The sequence below is a fragment of the Lycorma delicatula genome, chromosome 6 (genome assembly GCF_047948215.1).
Source record: "Lycorma delicatula isolate Av1 chromosome 6, ASM4794821v1, whole genome shotgun sequence".
Taxonomy (NCBI): Eukaryota; Metazoa; Arthropoda; class Insecta; order Hemiptera; family Fulgoridae; genus Lycorma; species Lycorma delicatula.
In genome coordinates, this window is record NC_134460.1 from 14,313,032 (window position 1) to 14,339,103 (window position 26,072).

Genomic DNA, 26,072 nt, shown 5'->3' on the forward strand with positions numbered 1-26,072 from the left:
ATAGCCCGGTAGCTGTGCAGACGACCTAATTGATATGAAGAATTCAGCGTGCTTATAATAATAGTACAAAAATTTACACGATGGGCACTTTCAAATGCAAACATTTTTAATCAAAGCAATACAATTACAAATTCTAGAATACTTTATGATATAGATAAAAAAAAATTCTATGTCAACATTACATTGCTGACCTCTGATGGTGGCAGCAACTCAATCTTTCGTCTTTGAATCCTGGGTTCAAATCCTAGTCATACTCTATATACTGCACAGTTTCCATATCTACATACTTCCATACAATCCCATTTCCATATCACTATGAACAAATTTTAAAGCTTCTTAGATTAATTAATTCATCAAGCAAAAATATTTGATAACTCATGTAAAACATTGGATGCTTAAAAACTTTTAATATTTAGATAAGTTTTCTTTAAACTTTAAGAAAAATGTAGCTTAATTAACCCAGAGATTTTAAATACTGACCCAGTTTTATTTTGTAGATATCTAAATTTGATAATCTCAAAAAAAACTGCTCCTCATTATCTTTTACACTCGTAATAATTAAATTCAGGATGATAAAAATACATAAGTTAAAGTATTTAACCAGAAATATTTCCAAATTCTGACGATGTTTTCATTTTTAAAATTCACTTTTTTTCAAGAAAAATATACAACAGGTTTAAATATAAGTGTTAAATTAGAGGCATGCTTTGAATTGAAATACTTTATTTAAATTTTACTTTGGTTAAAAAAATAAATACTGAGGGATATGAATAAGAAAAAGTTTAGAAATTACTCGCTCAATCAACCAAACGCAGTCTTATAAACATAAAATAGTAAAATGGTGATACAAAAATTAAAATGCACTGCCTGCATTATATATTACTTAGGGCAAACCAGAAGTATGTTTGGTGATAGCAGTATCAAACACAATAATTTACAGATACAAATACAAAAAAAAAAAAAATTAAGAAAATGAACATATATCACATATATTATTTGACCACATACTAAGGAAGTTTCATATGCACTTTCAGACAGCATTAACAAATACTACCAAAAGAGTAATAATAACTCTTTAAAAATATCTCTTGGAAGCACATTTCCATACAATACAGAAAGTGAGAGTTTTTTAAACAATTTAACCAAACCTCACCATGTTGATCAATGAATTTTCTATATCTTTACAGCTGTTCAAAACAATAAGAATATGATGTGTTAAAAATGCAATGTATATTAAGAATAACTAAATTAAACTATTAAAGTATAAATTACACTTAGAGGATGATCGCTAGGTATTTTCTTTTTAACATTATTTATAAGAGTACTGGAATCTTTTCTTTGCATCAAAAAAGTTTTTATAATACTTAATAATGTTTGAAAAAACATTTCCAGAGAGGTTGTAATATTATTGTGTATAATTTTTATTACCCATTATAAATTTAAGAAAATCTATTTTTAACAAACACAATTAAAAAGTAATAATGATAATATTATGTTGACCAAACAAAATTATTATATGTTTGACAATAAAAACTATTTACAAGGAAAAAAATGGCCAGTAGCTTACCATTATAAATTATTTTACCAGTGTATTGTCTTATAACACATCCCATCACAGAAAAATGCAATTCCCAACATTTGTTTTGAAAGCGCAGACAAGGAAAATAGTGGAAAATTATTTAACATTTTATTCTACTTGGAACTATAAACTATAATCTATAAAAAAGTAAATAAAAAATTTATTTACTCATGTAAGTGAGAAAAATTCATTTATGAGGTATATGTTAATAATTAAGTGAGAAAAATTCCAGGAAATTTATTTTATTCAAAACATTCATATACAGTCATCATACACTATTGTCAATTTATACTAATATCTAATATACTTAATAATCTGAAATACAGCCTGATAAGTTTATAAAAACTAATTTAGTGTGATCTTTAAACATTTTAGTACGTGTTGTCATGGTAAGATGTGTTCAACAAGTGAAGAAAGAATGCTCATGAAAACCTTTTACATCGAGTGCATGAATAAATTATTGAAAAGTTCACAGGCAATAAAAAAAAAATATTGAGTAATCAGTAAAAAAATTTCACAAGAGATTATCATTGTGACCAAAAATGATAAATGACAAAGTTAATTTTAGGAGATGTAACGAATGAAAAGTTGAGGGAAATTGATTACATTTCCCCAAACATATCTCTCAGGAAGTTAAAACAAATGATTCATGTGATTTGAAAATAAAGTTAAGATAAATTTTAAATATATTATATTCAAATTCTGCACGGACTTAACAAGATGATAAAAAAATTACTGATTAATGTAAACGGTTAAAAGTCAATGGTTTAAAAACTTTGCCCAAATAGACTTGACTTTCTTTTTTAATGAGGCTTTGTTTCTTCTCAGTGGATACAGAAACATCCAAAACTATCACGTATATAACATATAGACCTATATCTATCTATACTATTACATAAAGAGGAAGAGGGTTTTTTCTAAAACAGAAACAATAAACTACTAAATTAATCGCAACCAAATTTTTACCCACCATGTTTCTTAACATAAGTGAGAAGGCTTTTAGATATATTTCATTTAAAAAAAAAAAATATATATATATATATATATGCGTATGCACTAGTGGAAATTTTCCAGTTGAAGCACAAACTTCAATGAATTGAATTAATGAACTACGAACTGTGAGTCTCTGTCACTGTGTGGGCAGGGTCTGAACTGTGAATGATTTGAATCAATCAAATGAATAATATTACAAAAGTAATAGAATTAAATTAACATTAAATAAATTTTAAAAATTCTGTTTAACAATAATAGGCTTCCTGTGGGGACTTGTCCATTACAGCCAGCCAGGCCAGGGTGTGAGGTATGTGAGCACCTTGTGGGAGGTTAGACCAATCACCAACATCAACTGATAATAAACGGGGTGCCCCTGGGGAACTGTTTTGGAAGGTGCAATAGGGTGCTCTTATATCTCTCCAAACAATCGTACGATTTTCAAAATTCAAATGAGGTGTTTGTTAGTAGTTTTAAGGCTAACTTTTGCATGCATCAGGTACACTCTCGATCTAACAGATTACAGTTATTTGGAAATGTTATCTAAAATTGAAAAATTATTTATTAAAATGTGTATAAACATGATCTGTTACAGTTAATCTGCTACACTTCTCATTTGGGCCACTAGGTGGCAAGCTGCTAAATTCTCATGCTCCTTTCTTACGGTGAGTCACACCCAAGATACTTTACAGTAGAGATATTTTCAATAGAAATCTTATTCAAACTGAAGACATCATACGTGAGTGATTTATAATCAACACCAAGCAAAAACTACTGAATATAAATTGATGAAAATTTGTATACATGTTCTTCTTACAGTACAACTGCACACTACAATAGGATTTTTTGAAATTCCCAGTTTACAGGGGTAAAAATGGAGTAACAATGAAATTTACTATTTTTTAAAAATTTCTTGGAAACAAATGAGGAACTATGACCAGGAAACACCGCAAACACCGTTAGCACCACTGAGGTGGAAGTTTTAAGATCAACAGTCCATCAAAGGCCACATACCAGAGCAGGGGGCCCAATATCGACCCTTGGGGCACCCCCCACTCCATGGCCACAACTTCCTCCTCACCCTCTCTTGAGACAGCCACCATTTCCCTACCTGTCAGGTATTCGGACCACTCTCAGACTAAACACCACTCTACCTTGGTTCCTCTTCTAGCATTTTCTTGGACAGTACTTCCTGGAACCAGTGAGAACAACAACTCCAACTGTCATTGTAGCTAAGCATAATGCTCATAATTTCCTCCCCAAACAGTCTATTCGGAGCCCATCTTGGGCACCGTAGGAAGGTATGCTTTGCATCATCTTCAAGACCACAATACAGGCACTCTGGCGACGCCTGTCTCCCTCTTGTATATAAATATGCGGTGAACGATCCCTGGACAGACAGCCACTGGACCATCCAAAAATCTATCTCATCATACTTCCTAGAGATCCATTACTCAATACAAGGTATCAGCAAAGTCCATCAGCCCATTAGGGCACTACACCATCTCTCCTGCCAACAGCCCATTAGGGCTGTGGTACCAGCCCTGTCTGTGGCCTGGTACCTTTCAAATCTCTCTGCCAGGAGATCCACTGATGACATCCCAACAATAATCAGCACTACAGTTAGACAGTACAGTATGCCTGAGCCACCTTCAGTGCCAATCTCTCATTGGCCCTCATCTTATTCCTTAATATGTCTAGAGACCGATCCCATACAAGTGCCACATAGAGAATAATGGAGGTCACCGTCAAAGCTATCTCTCTCCTTTTTGAATCTCTAGGTTCAGTGGTATTAACTAAGAGTTTAGTGATTACCGATGCTACACTTTCTGCCTTCTTGAGTGTTTCTTCAATGTGAGCCGTGAACACCCTTGACCTGGCCAACCACACACCCAGGTATTTGGATCTCCTTGAGGGAGTCAAGTCAGCGCCATCCATTCTTATTGAGAACCTAGGGATTCGTCTTCGTCCAATCATCAAAATCATGTCAGTCTTTTGGGCAGAAACTGAGAGTTCTCTGTCCGCCATCCATCTTGCAGTATGCTTTAATGTATTGTTAGCCAGTAGCATCACCTCTTGAAGACTCCTTGCCGTCACTATAATGGTCATCTGTGTAGGCTACCATATCCACACCAGGTATCAAATCCATTCTCAGTAGGCCGTCGTAAGCCATGTTCCAAAATAAGGGGCCCAATATTGATCCCTGGGGCAGCCCCCTTTCAACAGGCACGACAATTTCCTCACCCTCTTCTGACAGGATCTTCAGATTCCTATCCACCAGGTATTCTTGAACCATCCAAACTAAGTAAGTGGCCACCTCTCTATAATGCAGCTGATTCAAAATAGCATCCCATTTTATGCTATTTATGCATTTTTGATTTCCACAAACATCACCAATGGGATATGTCTGGTGTGCCTCGTCCCCCTAGCGGCTACATCCACGAGTTCCAACAGCATCGACCAAGGATCTGCCTTTTCTAAAACCATATTGTCATAGATAACCACCCCACTGTTCCAGCTCTTGCTCCAACCTCCTTGCCAGAAGAACTTACCCAAAGTATTTATTAGGGATATGGGTGTGAACCCTCCATCATCTTCCCTTACCAACACAAGCCTTGCAGTTTTCCAGCTCTTCAGGATGTATTCCCTCTGTATGGCTTTCTTGAATGAGGTCAGCAGCGTGTCAGAGACAATGTCTCAGAAATTACTCTGATGACATCCACTGTGATGCAGTCAGGTCCAGGATTCTCATCTGGTTTAAGTTTAAAGACTGCATTTTCTAGCTCTTCTGCAGTAAACCTAGGTAGTTCTTCAAAATTCTGATGTCTCCTTCTATGTGTTAAGATAACAGAGTTTAATGTAAGTTGATCTGATTCCTGCAATTTTTGTGTTCCACCAGTAAACTAGTGTGTGTCTCGATTATCCCGACTAACTAGTAATCAAATCTGTATAAAATTAACTTACCTTTGCTTGGATTTGAACCTCAGAACCTCCAACTTCAAAAATCAACTTTTAAATAACTTTATGACTTTTAAATTAACTTTTAAATGATCTAATAAGAATTATATACATTCACACAGTGTTATCCACACTTATCCAGAAAATAATGGAAAAAGTTCATATAAACATGGGGCTAGAAATGCTCTGTTAGCAAGTCATAACTTGCTAATGAAACATTTTGCCCTGATTCCAGGGTAAACAGCAAAATAAAACCCTATTGAAATTTTAGGAACCCAAATTAAGGAGTCAACCTGATGGTTTCTTATGGTTTTTAACCTGTAAAGTTGAATAAAGCAGGTTCCAAAACCACACCTCCAGTAGTTTTCATAATATTTGAAGTAAAACAGAAACATTTATTGTCTAAAAACACATTTTATATTTGTAATACAACAATTTTGTTAAATGACTAAAAAATGCATAAAATTTATTATCAAAAGTTGTAGAGAATTTAATTCTGAGGAGATTAATGTAAAATAGCCCAATAATATGTAAGATCAAGAAATTTGACTCGTTATTAAAACTTGCAACATGAAAACTTTTAAATGTTATTAACTACAGAAAATGAAGTTAATCTACAATTTATATAAAATTCCTTTTTTTTTAAACACTTCTTTTTTTTTATAATTCTGCTTGTTTTTTGATACCTCCTTGCAAATCATATCATCATGAAATCACTCCACCTGTTGTGTGTATTAAATACCAACAATGAACTAGCATGAACTATTTTGAAAAATAAAACCATATTGAAAAAAGATCCCTTCTACACACCCCAACCTAAGTTTTTGATGTATTTCTTCCGGTTGAGTAAACCTAACACATCTGAACAAAGGTTTAATTTAATTTACTACTTTTTATCAATTTCTTTTTGTATTTATCAAAATTTTAAAAATATAGCAGTAAATATTTATTTTAAAAATATATAAACTAGTCAAGTCAGCTACCATTTATCAATATTTCCAAAATTTATGTATTAAAGGTCTACATTCTAGGTTAAAGGTTATAGATAAAAAAGTTCATAAATTTCATGGACTAGAAAAATTTATTCTTCTTAAAAAAAAAAAGATAACAACAATAAGTAAACAGTATATTGTGAACATAACAAATGAATGAATACCAACAAAGCATTACATTTTTCAATTAAATTTTAAATTACATTTTCATTCCAGAATAGGTATCGCATTAAGTAAAGTTAACAAAAAAAAGAAGAAATCATTAACTGTGCAAAAAATTTATATACTGGGTTTATATTATTTGAATCATTCAACAGATTTTTCTTCTTATACCCTGTAAACAAATTTAAAAAAAATTTCATTTAACATAAATACAAAGGATAATTTATCATTTTAAAATTTATTAAAACTTATCATCATAATAAAAACCAAAACTAGTTCAAGTGTAATTTTTGATACAAATACACTGTTTGAGTAAATGAGATAAGGCTGTAGAACAATTTGATGAAAATTCTTTGAAATTATAAATGACTCATTTTTACAATGAAACTTTTTCTTCTTTAAGATCTTACAGAGATAATCCAGCATTAATGAAATTGCTAATAGCAGTGCTGTTAATTGTGCTAATCTTAAAAAGGTTAAGAAAGTCCTTTAGTACTTAAATGAATACTGTGAAAAGTATATACTTGGTTATGTTGTGTGCCAAATTAAATGAAGACGTCAATACAATAAAACCCTGCACATATTAATTGCTACCCATCTACCATTCCACACACAGCTAGCAACTACAAGACATAAAATAAAATAAAAATAAAAAATAACAGAAAAATTACTAACACTTTCAGGAAGAAAGGTATTGCATTCAAAATAGCAAACAAAACAGACACTGACAAATATGGCGACTTGTGACTATACAGATTAAACTATATTAATTGCACTAAATACCGTTTCAGACAGATTGAACGTATATTTACCAAAAATAGAGTTCCTTGTACATCTCAAGGTATCTTCCTTGAGGTGAACATGGAACAGCTGACAAACTTTTACAAATTATCTCTTTGAAACAGGATACATAAATACTAAGAAATTAACCGTTAACAACAAAAAGCTAAGGTTTCATGACGCACATGAACTGTATGAAATTTATAGAATTTATTTACAGACCTACTAAACTTGATAAAAACATTGAATTAAACAAAATAATGCAAAATAGTACAATAGATCTTTCCCTCTATAATGACCAAATTGTTCCAGAAGAATGTTTATAAAACAGCTGTTATGCCTTAAGTGTCACACAGCTAGATTTTTGGAGACTCAACTTCACCTAAAGGCTGTAAGACTGTTTCAAATCCTGATTGAATTTCTTTTTGTGGCAGAAGGAAAGGTGAATTTATCTATCTTTGCAACTATGACCACCAACTAACTATACCTTATAAGAGGATCAGGAGTAACATTTTTGTAAGAAATGTGACAACTGAATGTAAATATAATAATAGATAAGGAAATGCTTAGTTGTATTAGAAGATGATAGGATTTGTGACAACATCTTTTAAATAGATGAACTAAATTAATTGCCCGTGTACTAAGACATTCAGGTTTAATTATTTTGGTAATAGAGGCATGAGTAGAAGATAAAAACTGTATAGGAAGACAAATATTGATATACAAGAGTTGTTGTAAGTTGAGGACTCTCAGCTGGTGAAACATCCAGTTGCTGAATCCTAAGAATAAACATAATCGATTAAATGACTGAAATTCACATATGTACTTTGGCAGGCTAGCTGTGTTGATGTATGAATTTTGTTCAGCATAAAGTCAATGGAGAACAACTTTACTCCTTACTTTCCCTCGTACATCTATTGTTAGATGCTTGTTTCTATTGAGTCTATTTGTCAGTTTATGTGTGGTTTCATGTCAGACTGCCTAAAAATAGTTTTAGTTAGAACATTAAGAAATATCACTCTATCATTAACTGACTGACATCAAGATTATTTTAGAAAAAAAAAATTTCTATTGGCATTTGTTTCATCAGTGTAGCCAATGATAAACTGTATCTCTTACAACTGATGGTTTCTAACACTTACAAATACAATCTTGGAGGAGGAGAATCATCCTGAATATTAAAGAGCATAAATAAAACAAATGCAAATGGGATAGCCACATTCAATGAACTGCTTACCATACATCTCCATAGTAAAACAATATTGGATGAGTTTATCGGTGTTCTGGTGTCATTTTCCCTGTGTAATTAGGATAGAAGTTGATGCTAATTAAAAAAACTAAAATTAACTGATGTGCTTTTTTTGAGATTGTTTCAAGTAACATAAATTACAGTCATCCCAAAATTAATACACCATCTTTTAGGCATAATGTTTAGGATCAGACTTTGTAACCTTTCTCCGAAATAACAACTTTAACAAACGCCAGATTGAGCTTTCATGAGGTGCGCCTGGATACATCCGGAACAAATTGGAGAAATTTGCCTCGTGAAATGAATCTAAACAAACTTCACAGCTTCATTTATCATCAAATCACACATCACATCCAATGTTGTAACTGAGGACCTAGTCTCCTTGACAGTCAATCATGAAAAGGTCTTTTAAGAAATTCTCCACTGAGAATTTCTTAGACACACCACATTTCAGAGAAAGCAGCCCACCATATTCTAATGCTGCTTTCAGAGAAAGCAGCATTAGAATATGGTGGGCTGCCACTTAGAAGATAACATGTGATCAGAAGCAGTGGAATGCCCCAACATTACATACACAGACAAGAAAAATAAAAAGTAAAAAATTAAACCAAAGCAAATCACCTACATTTATGCACACAATGTAAACTTGCTCATGCAAACTGGTAAACTAAAAATAATAACTGGCCTAATGGGCCAACACAAAATTTTCATTATGGGAAATAGGAAATAGCGACCAGGATGCCATGGAATCTCAAGGATGTATGCTACAAAGCTATACCTAGGAAGAGTGATGAACAATGCCCACAGTTTGCCACAGCCTTTTTAGTCAATAGAAGAAGAATTAAACAAAACGCAGTCAAGAGACTACAAGAAAACCTTAAAAAATCAGCTCCAAAAATATGAAACCCCAACCATATTAATAAAGAATGAAAACTGGCCCATAACAATAAAGACAATGCAGGAATCCTAGGTAAATATTTCAACAACAAACTCCTAAATTGCAAACAACTAACAGAACTCCTAAACTCATCATAACACCATCATAAAACATCATCCCTCCCACAATAAAAGAAGTCTACAAAGCACTGGTGAGATGAGGAATTAGAAACCAGCGGGGAAAAATCTGACTTTTGTAGACATCTAGAAACATGCGGGAAGATCAGAAAAAATTGCCCTTCATCAATAGCTTGTCAACATCTGGATCAAAGAAGAGCCACCAGGACGCTGGATGACAGTCCTCATCCATCCACTACTCAAAAAAGGGGACAAAATAGACCCTAACAATTTCAGGGGAGTTTCACTCCTAGACACAACATACAAGATTCTTTCAAGAATCATCCGTAACAGGACTGGTTCACAACTCAAAAAAGAACTAGGAGAATACCAAGAGAGGTTTCAGACCCTGGAAGAGCTGCTCAGATCAGATCATGAGTTTCAAGCTAATATTGGAATACAACAGGAAAAGAAACAGAGACATGGTGATAACATTTGAAGATTACAAGAAAGCTTACAACTGTATCCACAGAGAATCCTTACAAAAAATATTAACTCACCTCGGACTACATATCAAATTAATAAACATGATAAAACTTTTTTTTTTTTGTTATTGATGAATCTGAGAAATGCCATTTACACACGCCCCATAAATGAAGCAGTGTCAGACTTGAACAGACTCCGCTAGATGTTTAGAGCATATGTATACCTGTACCCTACTGAATAAAACTCTTATCTCACCACTTCTTCCCACCAGGGCCGAGCCACAACGAAGCACTCTCAGCCCTGGGGGGTGCCTTCAGGCTCAGGGGTTCGAGAGTCATCATGCATCATCACTGTACCCTATCCACGCAAGCACGAACAAACTCTGTAGCCTCACTCCCCAGTCTTACTTCTTCACCTAGCAGCTGGAATATTTAGGACTTTCTCAGACTATTCTGTCCTCGCATCTGACTTCTTACTCCTAATAATACCGGTGACCATACGAGAGATGGAATCCCATGTTACCTCATTGTAAAGCAATTCTTCTTCTCTATTATATTATCTAGTGAGAGAGGACCCAGATGTCTGTAATTATGCCTGAAGGTTTCCCAATGTAAAAAGTGGAACACAACGTGTTCCATGTCATCCAGGTCTCTGCAATATGGATATATGTTACCATCCACTTTCTTGGACTTGTGGAAATATTGGCGGAAAGAGCCGTGGCCCGTCAGGAACTGTGTGAGCTCGTAACTGAGTTCACCAAATCCCAGCAGGACCCATTGCTTAACCTCACTTAACCTCAAGCATCTAGTCCACGCAGTGGTGGACGCTTCATTCTAATGGACCTGCCATCGTTCTAACAAATGGTCATACACCTTGCTCATTTTAGCAAGCAACTCGACTGGTGGTGTTCTTGCTATAACAAAAACTGCCTCAGCCAAGACACTCCTGTATGTGAAGCACGCTCTCAGGGCCATACGCCTCTGTAAACTCTCCAATTTGCGTAAATTTTTCTTCGAACTCATGGCTTTTTTCCACACAGGGATCCCATAAAGAATTATAGAGTTAACTACATGTTCATATATTTTACGCCTGGAAGATTTAGGGCCAACCACATTTGTGAGTAACTTACAAATGAAAAGCCCGGATGGTCTTCTCAACCTTCTTCGCAACCATTAAATGAACGCCTATAGTCTATCCAGAAAACTATGTATTTTACTTCATTGTCTGTAACTATGGAGTGTCCCTTCACCTCGAAATACATAGATTCTAGCCGCCTCCTTCCAGCCAAGACTACCACTTTAGTTTGGCAAGGAGATAAACGCAAAACCCTGCTTAGTCAACCACTCGTCAACAATGACTATTGAACAATTCACTTTCGAGATAACATCTCTTTCACTCCTGGCAACTACTACAACAGCTAAATTGTAGGCATATGTGACAGTTGAGACTCCTTTGGGATAAGTCAGGCCAAATACACCTTCATACAAGAGATTCCACAGTGCTGGTCCAACAACCGAGCCCTGTGGAACCCCGCACTGTACATTGAAAGACAGATGTTGTTCTCCCACCACCTTTCTGCACAGGATATATCTCTGTAAAATTCGCTGAAGATACAGGGTATGCGCCATTTCTCCAGGACTCTGAAGATGAATGCCCAACTAATGTAATTAAAAGCAGTTTGGACGTCCAGGAGTATCACAGCTGGAATACTCCTGGAACCCTGAGTCCCACTGGCAGCCTGTTCTGTCAAATCCATAATTTGCTTTGCAGCGTCCATAGTAGAACGACCTTGCCTGAAGCCATATTCCATGTCGCTCAGAACTCCTCTTGCCTGCCTCGACTTCCTGCTGTATCCTAGCCACAAATAACCTTTCAGACAGCTTACAAAAGCTGTTCGTCAGGCACAATGGTCGGTAAGTTGTGGTTTCACTAGGCCCACTAAGTTTCTCGATGAATACTAATCTAGAGAGATCTTCCACTGGTCTGGTATGTAATCGTGTTCAATCATATAATTCATGCTATTAAGGACAGGAATAGGAGCCACCTCCGTGACAATCTTCATAACCTCCAACAGGATTCTGTCCGATCCCAGACTCTTCTAATTGGTCCACTCTTGTGACTCTTGTTTATACCTCGTGCAGCCATGAAGAGCTCATGTATGTTGAACAAGGGCAGGTCTTCCGCAACTATCTCTATCCTGGGGGGAACAACCACCCTCAGGAAGAGGGTGGCGAACAACTCCAAGACTTGGGCAGCTGTGGGGGTGGGCAAACAGCATCCAAAACGTCCCATAATTATCCTGAAGCTGTCTCCCCACACATTTCGATCAATCTCCTGGAAGAGAGACCTCCACGCATCTCTCTTGGCCTCCTTGATCGCAAATTTGTAGTTGTGCCAACTGAACAGGTACTCTTCTCATGCCGTCTCAGCACGAAGGCTGTGATTGTGATGTCTGGCTGCTCGCTGATATATTCTATGCTTGGCTTGACACCTACTTCTCATCTCACTCAACTGTGGGGACCAACAGTATACAGATTTTCTAAAACTGTCAACTACCCGAATAACACCTGCCCACTCATACTCTTCAGCAACTAGTTCGGTGAGAGCGCAGGGGGATGAAACCCCAATGAGGCTGACTACTATCGATTCTCTCAACGTAGCACAACGAGACCTGGATATCCTCTTAAACAGCCATTGTTGTTAGACTGCAACCGCAATTTCTATCAGAATGAGAGAACGATCGGACTTTCTTCTTCCAAGACTTGCCATGAGATCAGCAAGCTAACATGTGGGGAGCTCACGAATGTCAAATCAAGACATGAATCTAGAGTCACCGCTCCAAAAGGTGGGATCATCATTATTGATACATACCAAGTCCAATACATTGATAAAATCCCCAAGATAATTACCGTGTGTGTTCTGCTGGAGACCAGCAAAGGAAGGAGATTTAGCATTAAAATTCCCCAAAACCGAGTCCTCTGACCTCGAAACCTAACAATGCAGTCAAATATATGGTCCAAGAAATCCTGTGTACTTGTAAGTTGGTGTTGGGAGAGTGGTAGCAGGAGAAAACCACAACATCCCCTACATTTGTTTATATCTTCAACTTTTGAAGTTCTAAAACCCCCAAAACATTGCAAATAAAATTGGCCTCAAAATATCATAAAAAAAAACCAGATATTATGCCCCAAAAACTATCACAATAGAAAGAAATAAACTTTTAAATAAACTTTTTTTTTACATAACTGTAAATAAAATCAAAATAGTAATCCAATTTAAATACCTCAGAGAAATAATAACAAACAACCTAACCCAAAAATCTTGATCCAAATAAGAAGAAACAAACTAGCTAAAGCCCCAAAAATTAAAAATTAACCTGGTACACTTACAATAAAAAATTTCTATCAATAAACACAAACATAAGACATTACAACATATTTATAAAACCAGAAGCCACTTAAGCAGCAGAAACACTCTTCCACTTGAATGACCAGACAGACAGATTCCAAAAAATTTAAAGAAGAATTGGAAGAACCTGCATCAATAAAAAGTACCAGAAAGATGGGCAGTGGTGGATTTTCCCCAACAAAGTCACTGATACCATGATTAAGAGGAGACTAGGTTTCTTTGGACATATCATGGGGGATGCAAGATTCAAGACTTCTGAAATAGCTAGTGCAGTACAATTTTGACTTGAAAAACACAAAGGCAGGATGCAGATGGATCAGAGAAATAAGAGGATCTGAAGGAAATTGGCTTTACATCAGAAGGTACCACAGATAAAATAAAATTAAACAACAAAATCCAAAACAAAAATACTTGTTTCACACTCAGAAGAAAAAACTCACAACACGAACATTTTCAACACTAGAAAGAGTACAAAAATTGGAATGCACGAAAAAGTACTGGGAGGACTACAAGGCCCAAACAACTCCATGGAAGAGACTTTGATAATGAACTGACTAAAGTGATCCTATGTGGTCATAAAAGATAATAATACCATCTTTTAATGCAAAATTGAAGGCCACCAAGATATTGTTATCAGTAATTACTATTTGAGGGAGCTGAATATTGTTCTTGATTTAAAATATTCCATTTGTCACATAATAATAACAACGCTGAATAATTATTTATTTAATAATACTCTGAAAATATCACTATTCAAGGACAGATTGATCCCAATGATTTCATGTATTAGAACATAATTTTTAAAATAATTCTTACCTTATAAATTTTTCTGAATCTTTAATACTTAAGAATAAATTTTCAAGGTGTTCTCAAATGGTGCTTCATAATTCTTGTTCAGTTCATTTTGTGAGTATTACTGCGTGCAGGTGCTGAAAACATTGTTTCTATATGAAAAAAAATCTGCTTTTTATGACAGTGTATCGTTAAAAGACTAATTCTATTTTCTGCTTTCTTTCCATCTCCTTGCAATAGCGTTCTAATTCCTTAAAATAAAAAAAAACTGCATTAAAAAATTGAAATTGTTAATATTTAAAAAACTAAATTGTTAAACGTTAGTAATAATACAATTTCACATTTGTATAATTTTCCTCCAGCAGAAATCCAGGCTTTTTAATAAACAGTAAAATTGAACTATTCGCATTTTCCTTAACCATGATTTCTTTCTCCCTAGTGGTATTCTGTGGAATTTAGGAAAAAACGTGGATAATGAGAAAGAGATGATTTACTCACAGAGAACCATAAACCATAATGTTTAACTGTATAACAGATTAGTATTGTCCGCTAACTCCACCTGTATATTTTCTACAATACCTTGTACTTAAATCAAGCTTAATGCTGAAAAAATTTGAACTTAAAAACAAATTTTTTGTCCATATACTAGATAAGGTTTTAAAAATGTTTACATAATAATTGTTGTTTACTAATAAAACATCTCAAATTATGTTTATATCTATAAAAAAAATGTATCCTGGCTTCTAATCTTTTACTAAATACACCTACAGTTCAATATGTATTCAACATCACTCCACTTATAGTATCACTTATTAAAAGTATATGAATAAAGTTTAACAGTGTCTTGTTTTTAAATTCAAAAAATGTATAGACATAATAACAAAATTATTCATTCGAATCTTGGATAAATTGCAAAATAGAATCCTAGGTAAATTGTATCCCTTACAACCAAATGGTTCCAACAATAACTCGAACATTTCAGAGAATACCATACTGGGGAAAAAAATGTGAATCAAGCATGAAATGTAAATGGTATGCAAAGTTTAATAAGCTGGTTCTAATGAACTATCAATGTTAAAAAAAAATTCTGAATATATCTGAACTAGTGATGAGCAAAAATATGCGGCATGTTACTTTTACATGTTACTGGCATTTAATAAAGGGTAATTTTGCCAAAGGATATACTAGACAGAACATACTTACATTAGAAGAGATATACTTACATATTCTAGATATATTTAGATAACCATTAGTCCTGGTTACTTACAAAAAAGACTAATTAATAAAAGTTCTGCAACTCTTACATTATAATATTTGTAGTTTTTATTTCCTAAATGTTAAGTTACTTTACATGAAAGGAAAGCATTGTAAGTAGAATAATTTTCATATTTTGAAATTAATGGCAAAATTATAACGAACGAGTAATGACATTATTGTTAACTTTTTCTTTTCTCCATCTATTCCCAGATTACACTGTCCATCCTCTACTATCAATTAGGATATTTTTCAAAAAATTTCACTACTATAAGAGACATTGTGTATAGCAAAATAGAATTTTTCAATGATAATAAAGCAATATAATCACATAATAATAAGCTATATTTTTAGTTAATTTGAATGGTCTCTGTGTTAAGACCTGTTTTGGATCTGTGCCATTATACAAGAAAATTATTATTAATAAATATTAGATGCAGAGAAATAAAAAATTAATACGTATATAAATTTACCTCATCTTTCTGACTTCTAAGACCATCAATCAAAGGTTCCCGGAAATTTGGATCCTGACCAGGATCATCTGGTAAAACAGATGTTTTTGAAGATTCCTATATTTATAAAAAAATACAAAGGATTAAAAAAATTGTTTTGCAGTAAACTAGATGCAACGAATATGTTGCAATCCGTTCCCCCCCTCAGACCAATGAGATGAGGATGATATGTAAATGATAAATGTTGACAATTGTCTCCAAATAAATACTTATGCGTTTCTTTATATTTTTATTAAACTCTTCTCTTTTTTTTTTAAGATGATAAACAGTATCTCAATCCAAAACCATTATATATAAAACTGTAACACAAAACCAATAATTTCATTTTAAGAATTGCAATTGCCATTTGCAGTTCTTTCATGAAATTTCATTTTCAAAAATTGTTATCTGAATTATTTTAGATAATTAAGATTCATCTGTAACAGCCAGCAGTACATCAATGTAATTTGACAATAACTTTTTTTTTATGATGATTGCTATAATTTTAGTTATTCTTCTAAGAAAACATTTATAAATGTAGCATCATAAAAAATTATTAAAAAGAAACTTTATTACTTACACTGAAGTAGTTCCAAATGCATAATGACTTAACTGTTCACGAGTGCGTTTCACTAAAGCAGCATCTTTTGAACTATAGAAAACTAATGTAGCACAGGATGTATGTGCAATGTAACGTAAACAACGGCACACAATATGTTTCTTTTCTTGTTCAAAATCCTTTTATTACAAAAAAATTGTTTTTAGTATTCTATTTAAAAAAAGCTTACTAATGATTTCTATTTATGTATTGTACACTTTAAAGATAAATAATAAGACATAAATCTTGTTCTGTTGTATTTTAGATATTATAAAACAATTAATTATTATACTAAATAGTTGAGCACTAAAAAGAGTGTTTTTATATATATATATATATATATATATATATATATAATAATTATAATATATATATATATATATATATATTATATATATTTTTATAATATACAATTATAAATAATTTATATATAAATTATGTAATAACATTATTATATTACATTATGTAATTATTATTACATAATTTATATATATATATATATTTAAATTAAAAGTTAAAATTAATAATAAAAATAAAATAGAAACCATGTAGACTAGTTAGCCAAAGTTGTGACTGTACCTCAGTCATTATTTTATTAAGCCATTATTAAAAAAAAAATGTTAGTAATGACTTCATATTTTGTATTTTTAATTTTAATTTACAATTATAAAAATTTTGAATATATAAAAAAAATTTAGTTTCATTTCTGTTTTGATTTAATTGGAAAAGGATCTTTTAACAATTTTAATCTTAAAATGTAATTTGAAATGTCAATTTTAATTTTAATGAGTAATTTGCAACAAAAGATTTGAAATATTATGGAGCAACTGATAATGCAAGGTACTTGTGAAAGCAATCTTGCTTGAAATTATGGAATAAGGTAGGTGTCATCCTACTTTATTTTATTAATTCTGTACTTTGTTTGATAGGATTAATATAATATATATATATATATATATATATATATAGTTTATTTTTCTAAAGTCGATTCCCTTGGGAATCATATTTCTCAAAAAACTGCATATATAGAAATATGAAGTCATTTACGAAAATTAAATTAAACATAACTAAAAATAAAATAAATAATTTAACAAAATAGAAATCCATGTGGACTAGCTAGCCAAAGTTATGTGACTGTACAAAGTTGAAGTATTAAAAATGAGTAATGTCTTAAGGTGTGCTGTAATCTACAGCAGCTTTTATGATTGTGTGACCTCATACTGTACGTAGGTCGATTAATTTAAATTTACTTTTATATTTATATATATCAAATTTGAATATCGGATATTGAATGTGTATTATTAATAAGAAGATCAGAAACATTAGAGAAACCTTTTTTTTTACTTTTATAATATCTAAAGTGTTCATTGAATCTATTTTTAAAAAATCGAGTGCTTTTACCAATATAAATATGGTCACATTCTTTGCATTTTTTTAAAAATACCACACAAAACAATTTGGGAGGTTTGTACAAACCATATGAATCAGCATGTGTATTATTTTTTATATGTTTTATTAAATCGTTATTTGTCTGGTATGTAGGTTTAAATATACAGGGTGTCCCATATAAAACGCAACCCAACCTTATATTGGTAGGTATTGAAATAATAAAAAGGCATGTGTAAATGTAAATGTAATTTTTATTATTACCATCCATTACCTTACATTTAGAGTAAAGGTTGGAATACAATCTTTAGAGTAAAGGATGGGTTCTTGAATACAAGCTTCAATTCTTTTTACAGCATTTCTTGCAACTTTTTTCAAAGTTTGTGGCTGGATATTTAATACAGCTTGTTCAATATTGACTTTCAATTGTTCAAGTGTTCGTGGTTTGTTGCTGTAGGCTTTTTCTTTGAGGTAACCCCGTAGAAAAAAAACCGCCGCAGTCAAATCTGGAGATCTTGGTGGCCACAAGCCTCGACCGATAACACGATTACCAAAGAATTCCTCAACAAAATCTGAAGTTGAACCTGCGTAGTGCGATGTCGCACCGTCATGTTGTAGCCGGCAGTGTCTGTCTTCCTCTTCCAACAGTGCGATGAACTGAAATAAAATAGCCTGATATCGTTCTGCATTAATGGTGTACTCAAAAAAAATAAGACTGATTATTTTCTTCACGATATTGCGCACCACACGCCCAACTTCTGCGGGTGTAATTGTTTTTCGTGATAAACGTGGGGATTTTCAGCACTCCAAATTCTACTGTTTTGGCTGTTTACATAGCCGTCCAAATGAAACCGTGCTTCATCTGTGAAAAATAACTAATCCATAACATTAATTCCCTCACACAGAAATCGACGGAACCGTTGACAATATTGTAGCCGTTTTTCTTTGTCGGGCTCAAGAAGTTGATGAACCGTTTGAATGTGATAAGGTCGTAATTGTAATTGTTTGGTCGCCCGATGAACAGTTGATTTAGACAAATTAATTTCAGCAGACAAACGTCTGATCGATTTATTTGGTGAGGCGAGTAATCGGTCTTTGATTTCAGTGACTGTATCTGTATTCAACACTCACGCAGATCTTTTGTGTTCCTTGTTATTAATAGAACCAGTCTCTGTAAATTTTGCAACTAACCTTAATACTGATGTTTTGTTAGGAACTGGTTTATCTGGGTACTTATGGCAAAAAAAATCTTGCACTGCAACCACTGATTTCGTACTGAAGTCAGACTCAACAATGAAAACACGTTCATCTAGCGAAAACACCATCTTGTCTCTAGCAATACACTGAACGTTATGATTGCAGTGTTGTTACTATTGGTAGTGTTCTATTGCGTCACCGCGATGTTCAGATGTTGGACGAGTCCATTTCAGTAACGAGTAGGGGAGTAAGCTTGACTTTTGAAATTTCATGGAAGAATGATTGATGGGTTGCGTTTTATATGGGACACCCTGTATATCTGATACCATAACCACAAGGATTGTGGAGGATCTGACATAAGTCACACAAGACACTAAAAACTATTATTCCTAAAACAACAAATACCTTATGCCTTGTATACAATAGACAGAGAAGTATGAAATGTTTTCCTACTCACTCCACCAAGTTAAATATACTTTGGTACATCAGTCATGCCAGCCTCACTGCAGTGTAGATGATATTTATTCCTGTACATGACACTTTCACCCTTTTCACTATACTAAAAATAGCATTATATTTTTTATGGATTTACAGTAATCATCACTGTTAATCAGAAAAATGAACTCTGATAAGCAATTCTTGCACTTCAAGTGCTTTAAAAACAACAATAAATAAAACTAACCCAACTTGTTAAAAAACAGCAAATTAATGTACCCAATTTTGTTAAGAAATACTGGACAATCACAATGCCTCTTTTTAGTAGAGGATTTAATATTAAGTAATTTTATTCTAAATTCGATGATTCTATTTCACAATAATACTTCATTTCTTCTACTTAAACTTACAAGTTTTTTATACTATTTACACAGTAATACAAACTAGAAACTATCTTCACATAGTAAATAAATAACTAAATATTACATTCAAATCATATATACGAGTAATTATACATCACAGAGAGATCGCATCACTAATGGTTGGGTGTCCTATTCCACAGCAAAAAAGGAACAGTTTTAGAATTTGCCTGGAAAGACTAAGGAAAACCCTGTAAAAAATTTGGTAAGGAAACAATATATATATATGACATGGGAATCAATTCAGCTTCTGCACTGGCTTCATCTGTGGTGTTATACTAGGCCTTCTAATAGCTGGAAGAGTAGCACTTCTTCATTGAGGTAAATGGGCATACTTTCATCTGTGCCTATAAATTGTTGAAGTCGTTCCCTAACTGGAGGGTTAAAAAAAAAACTTGCCTAATATATGAAGCCAATTCTCATATTTTTCAATAAATTTAATGTAATCTAAATACATATTAAAGGAGGATGCAGTAATATAAAAGAGGTATATTGTTCTACGTACAACCAGACATAAAGAAATGTTTATCAACTATTTGGAATTCAAGGAAACCTTCAAAATTAAAATTGTATCAAAACTAGGTCTAAAAAGAGTAAAATATAAATGAGTTCCAGAGTTCATGGATTATATCTCTCATTCATACTTCCAAATAAAATGTATACTAATTTTCCTCACTGATCAAAATTATTACTTTGCATGAAAACTATTAAAAAAGAATTTGATAAAAAAATCCTGCAGTCATCAAAATGCGAGTGAACAGACCAGACTGTACATGTTTCATGTATACATGAAAATACATTATGTGTAAATGAACATCAAATCTCCTAATAATTTGTTATCAGGTGCATAAAGCTGTAAAATTCTTAGAAATTCCAGCTAGTTAAGTCTAGAAAAACTGGAGAAAAATTTGTATAAAATATAAAAAATCTAAAAAAACACCTTCATAAAATAGAAAATTTTTAAGTGGTCGTAGTCAATGTCTTTACAGCAGGCTGCAGACCAGGTCAGGCGTGATAAAAAATCTGATAAATTTAGTACGATAAAGCACCTGATCGTAGTTATAGTTACTGGATAGTTAAGGTAGATGTTCTGCGCAGTAAAGAGCTATAAAATGTATATTTTTCTTTTATTTCAAATAGTTATGAATACTGAAAAATAACTCTAAAATATACTTATATTTAAGATGTTCAAGATATTTAAGAAAATGTTCAATCATATTTACCTGAAATAAGTCATATTTTCCACCAATTATTATAAGGGGTATTGGAAATGGATCCATTCTTAAATAATCCTAAAATCAATAAAATTATAACATAAACAGTTATTAGAAGAACACCAACACGAATGTGAAGTAATGTAAAAAAAATTAAATATTCCAAGAATAATAAATCATAAGTTTTAACATTTTACTGTTTTTAACAATTTTTTCATAGAGCCAAAATTAATAAAATCTTATGTCATGTAGTTTAGTATCAAAATTAATAAAAACTCATAATTAAAGAAATGAAATATGTTGAGGATAGTATAAAATCTTAATCTATCTAAATCTCTAATTAGAGTACATGATTCTACAGTACAGATCAGGATATTAAACTTGATGATAGGAAATGATAAAAAAACCATAAAAAGTTTTCAAAATTATTCCCACTAGTTTTATTTATCATTCACAAATAGTATGACTTAACTGAACCGAAATTTTCATACTGAAGATTCCATCTATACGTCGTTTCACGCTTCAATTCAAATAACTAATTATTCTAATGCAACTTTCTTTATTAAACATTAAAATAATATTTCCTTTTAGAAGTAACCTTTAATTTGAATTTGAAACACTGAATGTCATAAGTTTCTGAAATTAGGTTTCAAAATATGTCAAAAAATTCCAAGATACAAGGCATATTCATAAGGTAAGGGCCATCGGCTTATATTTAAATATTAGCATGTCTGAACACAGTTTCACACATGCAGGGCCATCTATCGACTATTTACGAAGCCACTGCAGTTGTTGCTTACATTTAGTAGTTATTTGCCTGCCGATGATTGCAGATCGCAATGTACAAGACAATCGTTTCTCCCACCAGTTGTAAAGTGCACACTGTGATTCGAATTTTGTGCAAAAGGATGTTTAGCTGCTGAAATTCATCAGGAGTTGTGCCTAGTGTATGGACCTACAGTAATGAGTGAAGGAAAGATTAGATAATGGTGTCGAGAATATAAAAAGGGCCACAAAAATGTGCATGACGAAGAATGGAGTGGCAGGCCCAGTATTCAGATTGACGAAATCCTTGAACAAGTGAACCAAAAACTGTGATGTGATCGGCGATTGATGTTTAGTGCTCTGGCTGATGAATTTCCAGATGTTGAACACAACTCTATCTACACGACTGTCACAGAAAAGCTCGGACATCACAAATTGTGTGCAAGGTAGGTACTGAAAATGCTCACTAACCAACAAAAAGAGCAACGAATGTGCAGTGGATGAGTATTTTTGGATCCGTATCAACAAGATGGATATGATTTGTTTTACCACATTCTTACGGGTGATGAGACGTGGATATCCTATACCAACGCAAAAGTGAAACAACAGCCAATGCAGTAACACCATTCAAATTCCCCAAAACCGAAAAAGTTTTAGCAATCTCCGTACTAGAGTGAAAAAATGTTGGCTGCTTTTTTTGGGACAAAAAGGGCAACATTTTGGTTGATTTCATGGAACGTGGATCAACAATTACAGCTGACTTGTACTGTGAAATGCTCACTAAACTGAGACGTGCGATTCAAAATCGACGATGCAGTTGTCTAGTGTAATCCTCCTTCATGATATACATCCTCACACCGCTGCCTTAACCAAGAAGATTTATGATTTTTGTTGAGAAAAGTGTTGAGAAGTGTTTGACCTCCCTCCATATAGTATAGACGTTGCACCAAGTGACTACTTCCTTTTCTTGTATTTGAAAAAGTGGCTTGGTGGACAACATTTTGAAAACGATGAGGAACTGAAGACTGTCATTGTCAACTGGCTCAATTCCCAGGCAACAAACTTCTATACAGAAGAGTGTAAGAAACTGGTGCAGCATTACAAAAAGCGCTTAGAACTAAATGACAATTATATGGAAAAGTGAAGTAGATATGTAACAAACTAAAACTGTACGTAAAAACCTTTTCCCATGAGTTAATTTTTAAAGACCAAATGGCCCTTACTTTATGAATATGCCTTGTAGATTGGAATTTGTCTAACTTACTTTGTATAAAGCAGCTTAAAAAATTACCCAGATTATTTTATAATAAGTGTATTAAAAGGTTCTGCATTATATTTTCTTTTAGAAGTTTCAGACTTCTGTCGATATTATTAATTTTTTGAAAACATTCCTGGAATCTCAGTTCTTAGAAACCGTTCTAATTACTTCATTACCTCAGTGATGATATTCTCAGCTTGTACAGTTTTCTTTTCAGAATAAATTTTAAGAAAGGAATCAAGCAAACATCAGCAGGTGTCAAGTGAGGAGAGTTTGACGCTCCAGGGAGTTCACTGTTCTGCAGATAACAATTTTTTAGAAAATGTTTAAAAAGAATTTTTGACAAGTATATGATAAATTTTCAGATCACCAAGGAGAATACTGTAACAACTTCCACTGATATTTTAACTTTTAATGCTATTTAATCAACAGATTTCCTTTTAATATTTTAAACATACTAATTGTTTTGGTCATTCATAACAATAGACTGATATTCACTACAAATATCATCAATACTAATAAGACTCTCTTGGAAACAGTTGTCATTTGATTTTTTTTCACTTCCAATTCACTGTACATTAATGTCTGATTCTGATCTTTGAAGCAAAATTATCTTTTAGCACACTGTTCTATGACAGAAAATATAATTTTATGATGTTACAAACATCATTTGTGTTAACACAAACACAGCTATTATTATTATTATTATTTCTTTGTCCAAACTGTGATGCAGAAAATTAATAAAATGACTTCCTGTCACAATTATTATTTTAAATTTTATTCATGCTGAATTTTTTGCTACTTCACTAATGTTTCATTACATGTTAATTGTACTTGGATATACTTCTCATAATATGCATGTTTAGGTATAATGACATAAAGAAATAGGGGCATTATTTGAACAGTGCCAGATTATAACAACTGATAAGGTAAAAAAGAATGACTGTAAATTTATTGGTTCTATCATTGCATATAAGCTTTCATTATAGAGCAACATAATCCATAATTAAATGCTAAAACAAAAACTGACATGATTTAACTAGTTGACAATTAGAAAAAAAAAGTTGAAAATAAGTGTATAGTTTCATAGAAAAGAAACAAACATTTTTTTTAGGAAGATTGATCAAAAGCCCAAAAATTAAACCAAATAGATAAATTGTTGATATGTAAGCACATACATTTATTTGTAAATGTAAATTATGTTAACTGGTTAGTTAGACCATACAGTATACTTCATTAATTATCTATTTCCTTCAATCTTTATTATATTTTTCATGTTTCTTTAATATCAAATTAAATTAATGAGAAAATTATAACAGTACCTGTCATCATGTATTCGACTGTACAGCTGTGTACAACAATAGACAATTGTTTAAATAGCCCGGTAGCTGTGCAGACGACCAAATTGATACGAAGAATTCAGCGTGCTTATAATAATAGTACAAAAATTTACACGATGGACACTTTCAAATGCAAACATTTTTAATCAAAGCAATACAATTATAAATTCTAGAATACTTTATGATGTAGATAAAAAAAATTCTATGTCAACATTACATTGCTGACCTCTGATGGTGGCAGCAACTCAATCTTTCGTCTTTTAATCCTGGGTTCAAATCCTAGTCATACTCTATATACTCCACAGTTTCCATATCTACATACTTCCATACAATTCCATTTCAAAATTAAGAAAATGAACATAGATCACATGTATTATTTGACCACATACTAAGGAAGTTTCATATGCACCTTCAGACAGCATTAACAATACTACCAAAAGAGTAGCAATAACTCTTCAAAAATATCTCTTGGAAGCACATTTCCATACAATACAGAAAGTGAGTTTTTTAAACAATTTAACCAAATCTCACCATGTTGATCAATGAATTTTCTATATCTTTACAGCTGTTCAAAACAATAAGAATATGATGTGTTAAAAATGCAATGTATATTAAGAATAACTAAATTAAACTATAAATTACACTTACAGGATGATCGCTAGGTATTTTCTTTTTAATATTATTTATAAGAGTACTGGAATCTTTTCTTTGCATCAAAAAAGTTTTTATAATATTTAATAATGTTTCTATGGCTGTCCATAAAGTACTTAAAGATGAAAGATCTAGCATCATAACCACTGTCATTGACTTTATTTTAAGTGAGTTTAACACTCCACCCTCATTTGACAATAGACTCGTAAATAATGTACCACCTCCTAATTCCCATATGTGACATATATCTTTAACCTGTAAAAAAAAGAACATTTTCAGAGAGGTTGTGATATTATTGTGTATAATTTTTATTACTCATTATAAATTTAAGAAAATAGTTTTTTAACAAACACAATTAAAAAGTAATAATGATAATATTATGTTGACCAAACAAAATTATTATATGTTTGACAATAAAAACTATTTATAAGGAAAAAAATGGACAGTAGCTTACCATTACAAATTATTATAAATGTATTGTCTTATAACACATCCCATCATAGAAAAATGCAATTCCCAACATTTGTTTTGAAACCACAGACAAGGAAAATAGTGGAAAATTATTTAACATTTTATTCTACTTGCAACTATAAAATATATTCTTATAAAAAAGTAAATAAAAAATTTATTTACTCATGTAAGTGAGAAAAATTCATTTATGAGGTATATGTTAGT

The 26,072-nt window shown here is 32.4% G+C and overlaps 1 protein-coding gene across 1 annotated transcript in view; it reads right to left on the reverse strand.

Moving 5' to 3' along the window:
- LOC142326566 (cytoplasmic dynein 2 light intermediate chain 1-like) overlaps nucleotides 1-26,072 on the reverse strand; it is an 83,288-nt gene that overhangs the window by 12,280 nt on the left and 44,936 nt on the right. Inside the window, exons 4-6 of the mRNA XM_075369146.1 lie at nucleotides 25,395-25,652; nucleotides 21,393-21,461; nucleotides 16,715-16,872 (exon numbers count right to left, since the gene is read on the reverse strand). Of these exons, the coding sequence (XP_075225261.1) occupies nucleotides 16,715-16,872; nucleotides 21,393-21,461; nucleotides 25,395-25,550 (383 nt within the window). The 5' untranslated portion in view covers nucleotides 25,551-25,652. The remainder of the gene's footprint in view (nucleotides 1-16,714; nucleotides 16,873-21,392; nucleotides 21,462-25,394; nucleotides 25,653-26,072) is intronic.